General features: G+C 40.8%; 1 protein-coding gene across 5 annotated transcripts in view; it reads right to left on the minus strand.

The window, feature by feature from the left end:
* Positions 1-15,422, minus strand: part of TPD52L1 (TPD52 like 1) — a 91,480-nt gene that overhangs the window by 20,611 nt on the left and 55,447 nt on the right. For all 5 annotated transcript variants that reach the window (XM_040238998.1, XM_040238995.1, XM_040238996.1 and 2 more), the window contains exons 2-3: positions 10,082-10,197; positions 1,662-1,810 (exon numbers count right to left, since the gene is read on the minus strand). In XM_040238998.1, coding sequence (XP_040094932.1) covers positions 1,662-1,810; positions 10,082-10,197 — 265 coding nt within the window. The remainder of the gene's footprint in view (positions 1-1,661; positions 1,811-10,081; positions 10,198-15,422) is intronic.

The raw sequence follows: 15,422 nt of genomic DNA on the forward strand, positions 1-15,422 counted from the left end.
TACCTTGCCTAATATCAGACAAGAAGATAATAGCAAAGCTGAAAACATTTCTGCTGGTCTAAGAAACAAAAACTTGCTTCTCCAGTGTTTCTCCTGTACTCTCACACTTACAGCATACTCAGGACACTTCTGACACCAGATGTGTTTGTGTGGAGGCGTTTCTCACATCAAGAGGTTCTGCAACACCAGCTGAGTCTCCTACAATTTAATTCTGACACTACCTGGAGATCACATCAGATCCCACAGGTTAAGGGTTCAGTCCCACAAGACTGTACCCCAGTCACCCCACTTCAGATACAAATCACAGTCCAGATTATCACCAGTGCCCCTGACCAAAGTGTTAGTCACTCAGTCATGTCCGACTCTGCAATCCCCTGGACTGCAGCCCTCAAGGCTCCTCTGTTCATGGAATTCTCCGGGCAAGAATACTGGACACTGGCTTGCCATGCCCTTCTCCAGGGGTTCTTCCTGATGAAGATCTGGGTCTTCCACATTGCAGGTACTGTCTGAGCCACCAGGGAAGTCTACGGGGCTATAAATCAGAGGTTCCTACAACCTCCTCCCCAAGTTCAATCAACTTGCTAGAGTGGCTCACAGAACTTAAAAAAACAGATCACTTGCTAGGTTATACCGATTTATTGTAACAATTATATGATAAAAGATACAGATGAACAGCCCGATGAAAGAGGCATGTGGGGATGGGAACCCATCCCCATGTTCCCATGGGAACACATGCTTTCCATGCTCTCTCCTGGGACACCACCTGCCTGGCACTTCCATGGGTTCAGCAGTCTCAAAGCTCTCCAAATGCCATATGTTTGAGATTTTTATGGAATTTCATCATAGGCATGATAGACCATTTCCAGGTCCTTTTCTCTCCATAGAGAAGGGGGCATGGGACTGACAGCTTCTAATCATGGCTTGGTCTTTCTGGTGACCGGCTCTCCAGGAGTCCACCAAGAGTCATCTCATTAGAACCAAGGATACAGCTGTCATCTTGGAAATCCCAAAGGATTTAGGAACTCTGTGTCAGGAACGAGGGTCACAGTGCAAACATGAGAACAAAAGATGCTCCTAGTGCTCTTATCACTTAAGAAATTATATGAGTTTGGGAGCTTTGTGCCAGGAACTGGAGGCAGAGGCCAATATATACATACACATTCTATACAGTAACGGGGATAAAAAGCACATCCCCCAAATATGAAAGATACAGCTTTTTCTCTTTACGTTAATGGTCAACAAGTCTACAGTTTTTAAAACTGTCAATCATTTTTGATAGAAATTCAAAATATGTAGTGAGTGCTAAGTATTCAAAGGATTTAGAATTTTATGGAAAAACATAAGCCTAAAGTATATATTTAACAAATGTTAAAAAAAATATATATATATAGAAGAGAAAGAATTTAAAACCGTACAACTCCATAAAAGTAGTCTAAGTGAAAACAGAGTTTCGGTGAACAAAGTTTTATTTCATGAAGCTATTTTGTAGAGCCTGGATCACGCAACATATTAATGACCATTCATATTTCTATATATTTTACTTCTAGAGAAAATATTTTCCCTGGACACCAGTACAAAATAAGCCTTGAAGGAAAAAAAAAATATAGAAGAGGCAAGACAGCGGGCTGAGTGATTACCTTTTAAGAAAAAAATATACTTACGCAGTAGTGGTCTGCACGTCATGCCAGCCTCTGCTAAAGTTCTGTTTTAATTCATTCATCAGGTTCATGCCGAGTTTTTGTTTTATATCCACAAGATGCCTTTCTTTCGCTGATAAAACTTGTCGTAAGGTTGTAATTTCGTCCTCCAGCTACCAGCAGGAGGGAAAATGATAGGGGAAAATGTCAGACCAGGTGAAACATACAAGGGTGGAAGCTCTCCGTGATCCAAAGCACCCTGGGCACCCTCTTGTTTACACAGCCCTATGCAAGGCCTTAGAAAACACATCCTGTAGAGAAGTCTAATATTTTAAAATGAAAGTAGATTTTTTAGTTTGAATGATTCTAAATGTAAACACTACTCCTTGTAAAATATTCACTCATACAGCAAAAGACAATAAAAACCATGTGTAATCTACTAGGAAATAGATACCGCTTAGAGTTTCTGGTTTTCAGTCGTCCAAATGTTTTTCTAAAATTATACGTAGATATAATTTTTGAACAGGAAATTGCTTTTGTAGTCTATATCTAATAACTTCTTTTTAAATGCCATTAGTCAGTGTTATTTTTTTGCCATCCACACCTAAGCATACATTGTGGTTTTGCCAAGCTGGCATTTTACTACTTACTTCTTTTTAAAAAATGAAGCATCTAAGTCTTATTTACATTCCAAGTGTCACTCTACTCCTGACCACAAACAGCATCACTAACCCTGTCAATCATCTTGCAAATGTGTTTCTTGGGTCACCAGAGACATAGCTGCTAGAAAAACATCTCAACAATGACATCTACTTTTGCAAAAATAGTGTTGTAAACCTTTGTATTCACAAAAAAATCACTTAAACAAAACAGGCAGAAATACTGAATCAACCATCTGAAATATTCTAGTAGAAAAGAACACTATCTTGGAGCTTTTAATATCAGCAAAATGTCCTAGTAGTCTAACATTATCCATTTTTTCTTAATGGTTGTGAAACGTTTTTGTATGTTCATGGAAATTTTTCTGAAGTCCTTCTAAAATGAATTCCACCTTCCATGCTGCTGCTCCTGCTGCTAAGTCACTTCAGTCGTGTCTGACTCTGTGCAACCCCAAAGACAGCAGCCCACCAGGCTCCCCCGTCCCTGGGATTCTCCAGGCAAGAACATGTTATAATTAGTAGCATCCTATGTTTTCTTTTTTTCTTTTTTCTTTGGCCATGCCAAGTGCCATATGGGATCTTAGTTCTCCTACCACAGATCGAACTCATACCCCTTGTGTTGGAAGCACAGAGTCTGGACCCCCAGAGAAGTCTCCATGCTACCTCTTCTTGACAAGCAAGAGTCTTCGGTATGCAAATATATACTCATTACTCCAAAAGGAGTATATTTAGGGGTGACCAAGGGGGACTGTGTTTTTAGTCCCTCCATTAAATGAGAACAACTATTATTTTAAAATCAGATCCCTCTATTCTTTTGCTCTCATGTTATATCCCATATTTTCATCTTAGTCAATGAACTCACCTGCATTTAGTCTGTTGCCTAAGATTTCTCAAGGTTGTATCTCTAGCTCTCTTACCATAGAAAATACTTGGGCTTCAGGTCAGCTTTTTATTCAGTATAGAAAGATTTTTTTCTTCTTTCTTTTGAAGAAATAATATGTTTGAGTGACTGAAATGACTGGGAATCTGGTTTTGTAGATATATTAGGTATTACTGCTTTTTCCAATGTGTAACAAGAGTAATGAGAAATTTTTTAACTTGCAGAAAAAAATTAAAGATGTAGAGAAGAAGAGAGAGGTTTAAACATCTTGGTATTCTCATCCTTTTATCTATGGAATCTCAGAAATTTATTCAAAATTCTGGGGGACAGTAGGATATTCATTAGTTTTGGAGAGGTGGGAGGAATGGGTAAAGGATTCATAAGATTTCTAATGAAATCCATGGTCCCAAAAAAGTGATAGAAATACTGAAGTGACCAATTCATCAAACATCATCCTCAAGAAATATTAAATCCCACATCTAATCATTTAAAAATCGAAGCATATGTTAAAAGGTATTTGTAGAGAAAAGACTTCTAATGGTAAAAACACGAACTCAGTTAGTCTATGCAGACTAATGTCAGGTACTATAATGAAAGTCTCACTATTGCAATAAAATGTTAGACTCACACTTCTTAATGCTTCCATTTATATATCAGTGATCTAAATATAATATATGCCAAAATAGTTATTAAGAAAATCCCAAAAGGTAAAATTAAAAGATAATTCTTAAATTACATTAACATGCAAAACTGAAAATGGTCAGTTTCATCTCTTTCTGCAGAGCACAGAGTCCTGACACAGCAGAAAGTCCTCTAATCACAAATACTTTAAATGATGATACTGGTGAGATTCAACCCCTTATTGGACTAATGAGAATTTTTGGCCTAGTTACATCAATTTCAGTTTATATAAAAGTCACTCAGAGAGCACATTTAAAATGAAGATTCCAGAAGGAGGCCCCTTTTAAGGCCCTGAGATTCTGATGTCTCAAATTTGGTGAGGCCTGTCTATATATATATATTATTTAATAAGTACCCCCAGATACTCTGATGCAGGTAGTATAGAAATTCTACATTGTAAGCCATATCAAATTCATTTTGGAATGAGCTGGAGTGCAGGTAAATCATTAACTGAAGTATTTAAGATATCCTTTCCCCGTTAATTTTAAATTAATCATGTCTTCATTAGAAACTAATAGTCTGGTTCTCTGGTTTTTGGACATCCCCTAGGAGATCTCCTTGTAGGATAAATATTTATGTACAAGATTAGATATTTAAACTTGGTTACTTAAATATGAATGAATAGGAATTTAAGTATTGGCGAGGATGTGGAGACATTGAAACCCTTGTACATTTCTGGTAGAAATAAAAATGGTTCAGCCACTATGGAAAATAGTCCAGCAGTTTCCCAAAAAGTTAAAGCTGGAATTACCATATGACCCAACATTCCTATTCCTCCTATATTCCCCAAAGAATTGAGAAGAGATACTCAAACAAATACATGTATATACATGTTCATAACAGAACTATTCACAATAGCCAAAAGAGGAAAACAATCCAAATATTCATCAAAGGATGAATGGATAAATAAATTGTAGTATATACATAAAATGGAATATTATTTAGTCACAAAAATAGATGAAATACTGATATAAGCTACAACACATATGAACCTCAGAAACATTTGGCTAAATGAAAGGAAACAGACAGAAGGTCACATATTGTATGATTCTATTTATATGAAATAACCAGAATAGCTGAATCCAGAGACAGAATGCTGGCTCTTGGCTACAGAAAAGAAGGGTAAATGGGAAGCAACTGCTTAGCAGGTAAGGGATTCCTTTTTGAGATGATGAAAATGCTCTGGAATTAGACAGAAGTGGTGTTACACAACATTAAAAGAGTATTAAATGCCATTGAATGATTCATTTTAAAATAGTTAATTTTATATCAATTTATTATAATAAAAATACAAAAATACAAATGAACTAATGAGTTAGGTTCAAAATAAAATTTATGTTAGAAGACTGACAACTTACTTTTATATTTATTCTGCTATATTACATAAAATATGTCACAAATACAGAGAAAGAAATAGCTTTTTAAACTATTAATTATCAGTATGATGTTTAGGAGTAACAGCCTTTGGTGTCTTGTTCATACTGCTTCAAATCATGCTTCTTCTCCTGCCCTGGCTAAGAGTAAAGAAGAATTAAAATTAAAATGCAGATAATACCTGGGAGAGTATGACAGGCCATGGGTTACCAAGACATTTGGTCAAATATTATTCTGTGTCTTTGAGGGTGATTATGCACATGATTAACATTTAAACTGACAGACTGAGTAAAGCAGATTGCTCTCCCAAAGTTGGTGGGCCTCACCCAATCGGTTGATGACTTAAATAAAACAAAAAGGCTGACCCTCCCTTGAGCAAAAGGGAATTCTATCTGCCTGACTGCTTTTGAGCTAGGACATTGTTTTGTCTTGTTGTTTGGCTTTTTTGTTTTTTTTTGCCTTCAGCTTCAAACTAAAACATTGGCTCTTCCCAGACCTTTAGACCAAGCTGCACCATTGACACCCCTGGGTGTTCCAGCTTGCTGACTGTAGGTCTTGGGAGCTGCCAGCCCCCAGAACCACATTAGCTGATTCCTTAGAATAAATCTCTTTCTATATACATGCTATTGGTTCTACTTCTCTGGAGAACACCGATTGACACAGAGGGGTGCTACAGTAAGACACTATTGGTTATGAAGGCTTTAGTTGTTCACCAGTTCAGTCCAGAAAGAAATAAATACTTGAAGGAAAAAACTGGGAGAGGAAGGAAGAGCCCAGGACACTTATTTGCCAGCCTGAGACAGGTGGCTTGAGGGCACTGTGTGCTTTCCTTGGGAAACCACACACCAAGAAGGAACAGCCAAAAGAGGCTTGTCTACTTAGTAATGCTGTCTGGTAATTTTCCTACTCTTATTAATACCTATTTTTCTTGAGTCATTTTATCTAGGCGACATTGGCAGTACCTGATTATTATATAATCATAAATTTACAGTTATAATGCCAACACTTCATCCTTTTCAAAAACCAAGCCACATTATAGAATACTGAGCATCAAATGCAGCTTAGTGCAATGAAGTGGGAGTGCAATGTTAGTAGCACAGAACTAATGAGCAAGTTTATTTAAAAAGAGAGTTAGGGAAAGAAACCCCACAGAATAGATGTGTAAAGACCTCAGAAAAGATGTTAGGAGCAGCTGGTAAGAGGACTAATGAGAACAAATGCTTAAAACAAATAGAATTTCTTTATATATGGACAAGATTTGTTTAAAAAAATACCCATATTCTACTTCTGGAATTTACAAATACATATATTTGTTGGTGCTATGAGTCAAGTTCATTAGAAATCTTAATTGCACACCTTCCATGTATACACAAACCACGGCATCAGGTCAGAAGTGATACTGGTGTTGCGTTGAAGGAATTTTTTTTTCTTTTTTTAGAGCTCAGCTTTTTATTGAATGTGTTACTAAAGAGGTTTAGTGAAAAAAGACCAGAGCCCATGTCATCATCAGACTTTTCAGATTCTACTGTCTTTGCTTCTGCTTTCTTCTCCTCAGCTGGGGTAGCAGTGGTGACCGGGGCAGGTCCGCCAGCCCAGAGGAGGCCCCCGATGTTAACACTGGCCAACGCCTTTGCAAACAAGCCTGGCCAGAAAGGCTCAACATTTACATCAGCTGCTTTTTTTTTCTTTTTAATTAATTAATTTATTTTAATTGGAGGCTAATTACTTTACAATATTGTAGTGGTTTTTGCCATATATTGATATGAATCAGTGAACACATGTATACCAGCTGCATTAACGAAGGCATTGATCTTATCCTCCGGACCGTCACCTCATTGTTGTGCAGAATGAGGGCCGAGTGGATGCAGGCGAGCTCCAAGACGGAGGCCAGGGTGCAGGCGAGTTAGCTAGGAGGGGGCTGCCAGGCACAGTGCTAGCTGCCGGATGAAGTGAGAACCTCACCCCAAAACGGCCTTCGCTTCCTCAGAAGGACCAAGCACCTTCGTGGCAGCAGAGGAAAGCTGAAGGAACTTTTAAAAACATGCATATTGCATGACCACAATAACAAACTCAGGACTGAACAGATTGCTCTTTTAAAATGCAGACTTCCATTTAAGATGTAGTAGCTTCTTGGACAGTATTTGCTTACATCTCTCCTCTCAAGGACAGGTCTTCCTGCAGCCAGCACTTGGTAAACAGAACAATATGCTGGTTGTGTGAGTGAATGCAGTTACAGATTCACCCTGAAGTCTAAAGGTGTCCTCCTGGGAATATGGGCTACAAAACAGCGTAAGGTAAAAGCAGACCAGGGTGCGGGGGGAATGCAGCAGGGTGGATCCAGCACAGCTAGCAGACAGTGGGAGAGTCCGAGGGAGGGCAGTGTACAGAAGGGGAGACCGGGTGCCCGGCATACCCTGCGACCCCTTTAAGCAAAGCAGTCAGACAGAAGACGTCCTCCTAAGCAAAGCTCTCGCCTGGGATCATGGCCACAACTGATTGCCTGACTCGAAAGCAGTCTAACAGGCTATCTGTGAGGTGTCCACCCACGTGGCTAACAGACCCAGTGGGATCTTCCCTCAAACAGAGAGGAGCTGCTTGTGAGCAGGGGTCCTGGAAGAATATCTGTGGAGAACTGAGGTAGATAAGGTAGATAAACTGAGCTGTTTACAAGACGTCTCAGTTCTTCATAGGGCCAGCCGTGAGACCGCTGAGATGTCCTTGATAAAATTAAACCCTAGCATCTGAGGTCATCTGAATGCATGTGTGGTCTGAAAGAACCTAATTTGTGTGTGTGTGTGAAGGGCAGGCACTGTGTAAGGGCAGAAAAAGCGGGTTTAAGAAAAGAGTGAGCATAAAGCATTGGTGGCCTGAGGTGGAGGGAGAAATGGGAATGTGAAAAGGAAAAATAGCAGGTAACTTTCTTTGATTTTTGCTGCGCATGAGCAAAGCGCTGTGCCCAGCACCCCCAGAAGTCACACTGCCGCCTTTAGCAAGAGGCAGTGCTTCTTTACCCCTGAGGAATTCAGAAATGAGAGACAGGAGGCATGGAGGCTAATGCATCCTAAGGGATGAGAACATCAATCCTGATAACATGAACAAGTAACACGGAGTCTGATGTTACTTTCAGAAGTCAGGCTCAAAAAGTCTTAGGAGTGAGACACCCTGGAGGATCGTTAATGTGGCCAAATGAGACAAAAATGTGTGGAAACTTTGGGGTTTTATATTCATGGCGGCAACCATTGAGAACCAAGGCTTACTGCTTCTCGATTATCAAAGCAATACACGATCATTGTTGAAAGTTTAGAAAATATAGAATGCAGCCACACAAAACATAGGTGTATGTATGTGTGTATCCATCCGTCTGTCCATCTACCCATCTGTCTATCAGAAATTGCCAAAAGAAAAATCAAGTCATTTTATAAAACTTGGTCTGTTACAGAGGTTGCGTATGAACTTAAACGTGGATCGCAGCAGTGAAGGAGTTAAGTTTTAGCTTAGAATCAGTTAGCTAACAGCAGTCTGTAGAATATAACTTTTGGACCCCAAAACTGACACAAACAAGTCATGATCCAGGATTCCAGGCCTTAAGAAAATGTGGAGCTAGGATGTTCTCTGTCAAGGCTGACTGGTCCATGAACCCTGGCAGGTGTGGCCAATGTGAAGTCAACAAGGTGGTTCTGGATCACTGGCCACAGACAGACCCAGCTAAAGAACTAGGCCATTTGATCTGAGGCACTGTCCTTACTAAAATAATCTCTGCTGCACTAGAACAAGCTGCTCTTTTATTTGAGCATGAAGTGATTTTAGGGTGTGTCTTGTGAAAGCACCTGAAATGTCTTCAGTCTTATTAAGAGCTATCATGAACACTCACCATCAGAACCTTAGAGCTTGGAGAGTCTTGGATGAATGAAGTGGGGTGAGGGTAAGGTGAAGCTTAATTTAAAGCAGTAGAAGAGGCCAAAGCAGGAAGGGGGAGCCTGCTTGCCACTGGACCAGGGGCTTCCTGTCCTCTGAGCTGGGGCTTCAAAATGGGGAGGAACACTGGCCCCTTCCTTCTTGCCCTATTGCTGCTTCTGCTTAAGAAGCTCCCCTTCTCCTGCCCTTTCCTCCTACAATGTAAACGCTCCTTAGCAAAGTGTTGAGGGGCTAGTGGGTGATACAGACAAATGGCTTGAACTAAGAGTTGTCTTCACGACAAGCCGGGAAGCCTCCCTGAATCTAGAACCAGATGCTCGGAGCAACTACACAAGATCTAACGAAGCCTAAAGTTATCACGGTTCCCTCCCCACCCGCAGCGTTCTAGTCTTCTGAAAAACAGCACATCAATTTAATAAATCCAGTTGCTTCCATGACTGACCTGTCATTATAAAAATAAATCATTTCCGAGTAGTTGTTGAGCTAGGCTGCTGACCAAAAACAACAACTGCTCTTAAAAGGTAGCTGGCACCTAAACTGAGGTCTTGAAGGAATTCCATCAGGTTTAAGCATTGTGATACTAAATATGAGGTGCATGTTTACAACTATTTATTGTTGCTTGAGCATCAAGACCATTTGTTTTCCTACGGTCACCATTGGGTAATGGACCATTAGCATTACAAAATACCATAGAAAATGAATTATCTTACAATTCAACACCTATTCAATCTTATTAAATGAAAGACAACATAACTGTAATATGGACCTTTTATTGGACTATATAAATGTTCCAATATATTGGTCCATATAAATGGACCTCCATTTCTTAAAACCTTACGGAAAAACTGAAACTTTTTGGCCAACCCAACATCAGACTAACAATAATTCTGAGAATCCGGAGATAGGTATAGCAACAAGAAGATCACTGAGCATACCTGAACTAGTTCTGCCTTTAACTCTTCTTTTTCTTCCTCGGAGAGCATGCTAGGGGAGTCAGCACTGGCTATTGCATCTTCATCTCTTCCTTGCAGTGGTTCAGTCTCCAACAAACCTTTAGGCAAGATTGGTAAAATATACTGTCATTTAAAGAATGAGTTTAGCCAAATTCTAGTTCCACAGTCTGAAGGACTAGATATTCTGATTGACCCTTTCTCTGAAAAACAACTAAAAATTCCAGAAGAAAATCATTCTAGATGTGTAATGAGCTGCCAAGAAAGTGAAGAATACTAAGAATCGCCCAAAGTTAAGTGAAAGTGGGAAGCTATAGATATAAACAAGGTTCCATTAGTTCTACCTTTGCCACCGAGATGAATCCCAGCCTCGGTTTTCACTGTCCCATAGGATGCAGAGGACTGGGGACAAAGCCCAGGACTATTGAGGGAGAGGATTTTATGAAGAGACCCCTCCATAAATCTACCTTCCCACAGGGCCACACCCTGAGAGTAAGGTGAACTGGAAATAAATACCCTTCCTCCCCACAGGGATCTACAAGGCAGATCACCTGCCTTGATCCTCAGCACAGAATGGACAGACCAACAGAGCCTCCCCCAAGAATTCACAACATCCTGAGGTGGTCCAAAAAAACCTTGAGATCAGTTCAGTTCAGTTCAGCCCTTAGTCATGTCCAACGCTTTGCGACTCCGTGGACTGCACCATGCCAGGCTTCCCTGTCCATCACCAACTCCTGGAGCTTGCTCAAACTCATGTCCATCTAGTTGGAGATGCCATCCAACCATCTCACCTTCTGTCATCACCTTCTCCTCCTGCCTTCAATCTTTCCCAGCATCAGGGTCTTTTCCAATGAGGCAGTTCTTCCTATCAGGTGGCCAAAGTATTGGAGTTTCAGCTTCAGCATCAGTCCTTCCAATGGATACTCAGGACTGATTTCCTTTAGGATGGACTGGTTGAATCTCCTTGTAGTCCAAGGGTTTCTCAAGAGTCTTCTCCAACACCACAGTTCAAGAGCATCAATTCTTCAGCACTCTGCTTTCTTTATAGTCCAACTCTCTCATCCATACATGACTACTGGTAAAATCATTGACTAGATGGACGTTTGTTGGCAAAGTAATGTCTGCTTTTTTAATATGCTGTCTAGGTTGGTCATAGCTTTTCTTCCAAGGAGCAAGCATCTTTTAATTTCATGGCTGTAGTCACTTTCTGCAATGATTTTGGAGCCCGAAAAATAAAGTGAGGCTCTCACTGTTTGCATTGTTTCCCCATCTATTTGCCATGAAGTGATGGGACCAGATGCCATGATCTTAGTTTTCTGAATGTTGAGTTTTAAGCCAACTTTTCACTCTCCTCTTTTAATTTCATTTAGAGGCTCTTTAGTTCTTCTTCACTTTCTGCCATAAGGGTGGTGTCATCTTCACATTTGAGGTTATTGATATTTCTTCCAGAAATCTTGATTCCAGCTTGTGCTTCATCCAGCCTGACATTTCACATGATGTACTCCGCATATAAGTTAAATAAACAGAGTGACAATATACAGCCTTGACTTACTCCTTTCCAGATTTGGAACCAGTCAGTTGTTCCACTTCTGGTTCTAACTGTTGCTTCTTGACCTGCATACAGATTTCTGAGGAGGCAGGTAAGGTGGTGTGGTATTCCCATCTCTTTAATAATTTGCACAGTTTGTTGTGATCCACACAAAGGCCTTGGCATAGTCAATAAAGTAGAAGTAGATGTTTTTCTGGAACTCTCTTGCTTTTTTGATGATCCAACAGATGTTGGCAATTTGATCTCTGGTTCCTCTGCCTTTTCTAAAACCAGCTTGAACATCTGGAAGTTCACGGTTCACATACTCTTGAAGCCTGGCTTGGAGAATTTTGAGCATTACTTTGCTAGCATGTGAGATGAGTGCAATTGTGAGGTTGTTTGAACATTCTTTGGCATTGCCTTTCTTTGGGATTAGAATGAAAACTGACCTTTTCCAGTCCTGTGGCCACTGCTGAGTTTTCTAAATTGCTGGCACATTGAGTGCAGCACTTTAACAGCATCATCTTTCAGGATTTGAAATAACTCAACTGGAATTCCATCACCTCCACTGGAAGCATCACTACAAACAAACCTTGAGATAAGAGGTATTAAATAAAACTCTTTTCGACTTTGGTAAAGGAAATATACAGATATGGGGCCTAGAACAGCTGCAGCAGTGAGGAACATCATGATCACACAGACTCTTGGTAAGGGGCGTGGGAAGTGCCTGGGTTCTTGGTGACACCATCATGCCACAGCTTGTCGAGGGACTTTGGACTTGTCATGTGAGAAAAATGCCTTATTAGCAAAAACATAAAGAGGTTCCCTATGGAGTTCATCAGCATCTGGTCAACGCAAATGCATTGTTCTTCTAGGGGCATAGGACGCAGGCATACACATATAGGGAAGCTTTATTTATGACATGAATTACAACAGCACTGGCATTTATACGTCTCTGGATAAAGGGAGGTCACACAATAAATTCTACTGGAACAACTTGTTACCCATATTAAAAAAATAAAATGGGATACCTTCACACCATTCACCAATATTAAACTATAAATATTTTAGAAGACAACATGGGACTTCATATTTATGGACCTCTAGGTAAGAAAGGATTTCTTCAGTTCAGTTCAGTTCAGTCGCTCAGTCGTGTCCGACTCTTTGCGACCCCATGAATCGCAGCACGCCAGGCCTCCCTGTCCATCACCATCTCCTGGAGTTCACTCAGACTCACGTCCATAGAGTCCATGATGCCATCCAGCCATCTCATCCTCTGTCGTCCCCTTCTCCTCCTGCCCCCAATCCCTCCCAACTTCAGAGTCTTTTCCAATGAGTCAACACTTCACATGAGGTGGCCAAAGTACTGGAGTTTCAGCTTTAGCATCATTCCTTCCAAAGAAATCCCAGGGTTGATCTCCTTCAGAATGGACTGGTTGGATCTCCTTGCAAGTCCAAGGGACTCTCAAGAGTCTTCTCCAACACCACAGTTCAAAAGCATCAATTCTTCGGGGCTCAGCCTTCTTCACAGTCCAACTCTCACATCCATACATGACCACAGGAAAAACCATAGTCTTGACTAGACGGACCTTAGTCAGCAAAGTAATGTCTCTGCTTTTGAATATACTATCTAGGTTGGTCATAACTTTTCTTCCAAGGAGTAAGCGTCTTTTAATTTCATGGCTGCAATCACCATCTGCAGTGATTTTGGAGCCCCCCAAAATAAAGTCTGACAGTGTTTCCACTGTTTCCCCATCTATTTCCCATGAAGTGATGGGACCGGATGCCATGATCTTCGTTTTCTGAATGTTGAGCTTTAAGCCAACTTTTTCGCTCTCCTCTTTCACTTTCATCAAGAGGCTTTTTAGTTCCTCTTCACTTTCTGCCATAAGGGTGGTGTCATCTGCATATCTGAGGTTGTTGATATTTCTCCCGGCAATCTTGATTCCAGCTTGTGCTTCTTCCAGCCCAGTGTTTCTCATGATGTACTCTGCATAGAAGTTAAATAAGCAGGGTGACAATATACAGCCTTGATGTACTCCTTTTCCTATTTTGAACCAGTCTGTTGTTCCAAAGGGCAAATCATGAAAGAAAGGAAGGATAAGATAAAGAATGAGGTATTACCTCATATCACCAACACCAGAATGGCTATTGTCCAATAGACCACAAATAACAAATGCTGATGAGGAGAAAAGGGAATCTTTGTGCACTGTTAGTGGGAATGTAAATTGGTGCAGCTATTATGGAAAGCCAGTATGAAGGTTCTTCAAAAAGCCAAAAATAGAACTTACTGTATGATCCATCAATTTCACTTATGTGTGTTTACTCAAAGAAAACAAAAGCACTGATTTGAAAAGATATATGTACCCCAATATTCATAGCATAATTATTTATTACAAAGATATGGATGCAGTCTAAGTGTCCATCAACAGATGAAAAAATAAAGAAGATATTGCAACAATGTGGATGGACCTAGAGGGTATTATGCTAGTGAAATAAGTCAGAGAAAGACAAATACTGTTTGTTATCATTTCTATTTGGAATCTAAAAAAATAAATAAATAAAACAGAAACAGCCTCACAGATATAAAGAACAAACTGGTGGCTACCAGTGGGAAGAAGGATAGGCAAGGGGAAACATAGGGGTAGAGGACTAAGAGAGACAAACTATATGAAACAAATAAGATACAAGAATATGTTGTAAAGCACAGCCAATATTTTTATAATAACTTTAAATGGCGTATTCATTGTTTAGTCACTCAGTCGTGTCCAACTCTGCGTGACCCCATGGACTGCAGCACGCCAGGCTACCCTGTCCTTCACCGTTTCCCAGAGTGCACTCAAACTCATGTCCATTGAGTCGGTGATGCCATCCAACCATCACATCCTCTGTTGTCCCCTTCTCCTGCTGCTCTTAATCTTCCCCAGCATCAGGGTCTCTTCCAGTGAGTTGGCTCAGTATATCAAAATACTGAATCACCTTTTCACCACCAAAGACCACAGCTCTTGTCAGGCAGTTTTCTTCTACAGCTCAGCTCTCATCTAGTTCCTAGAACCCTGACCTCTCCTCCAGCTTAGGGACTGTATTGATTTCCTGCTGCTGTCATTCTGAAGAACTATAACATCCCCTGTTCATTTCCCTTAATCCTTCCTATCTTTCTAATAGTTCCTTCATTAAACCCTTTTGAATCAGGCACATTTTTTGAGCATGCCATCCATTGAGTTCTTTCCTGGTCCTTGACTGATACAGGAAGACTGCCCCCACTCTCCTTTTATTCTGAGGTGAGGTGTCTAGAAAAAAAAATATCTTTCAGATTGTCCCATACCAACCTGGAACACAGCCACATCTCAGTAAACTGGGCAGGAGCTGGGTGGTGGGGCAGATTGACCCCTGGTGTTTAGTTTCCTAATTCAATCTTCTGCAGTCAGGTAACCATGCATGGGATCCAGAATACCCGTCATACTTAGGGAGAAACTTGCCGCCTTGGCCAGGGGTGGGGGTCTTGCAGCAGGAGTGGAGGGTCCTGGCTCTGGCCAGAGGTCTGGATGGAGAAGGTAGAGAGATCTGATGCCAGTGAGTGCCAAAGTGAGGCTGAATCAGCCTGTAAGGGCTACTGGGCCCAAACTCAGATGAGGAAGACAAGATCATAAGCAATATCTGCAGGAAACAGCAGCAGCAGAAGACTTCATGGTCCCAGCTGCCCAAAGAGCCAGAGCAGAATACAAGGCACCACATGGGCCCTTCCTGCTTCCATATACTAGCCACCCCCTTAGCTGGGACAAGGGAAAGGGCAGCTAA

Source organism: Oryx dammah, unplaced genomic scaffold (genome assembly GCF_014754425.2).
Source record: "Oryx dammah isolate SB20612 unplaced genomic scaffold, SCBI_Odam_1.1 HiC_scaffold_4, whole genome shotgun sequence".
NCBI lineage: Eukaryota > Metazoa > Chordata > Mammalia > Artiodactyla > Bovidae > Oryx > Oryx dammah.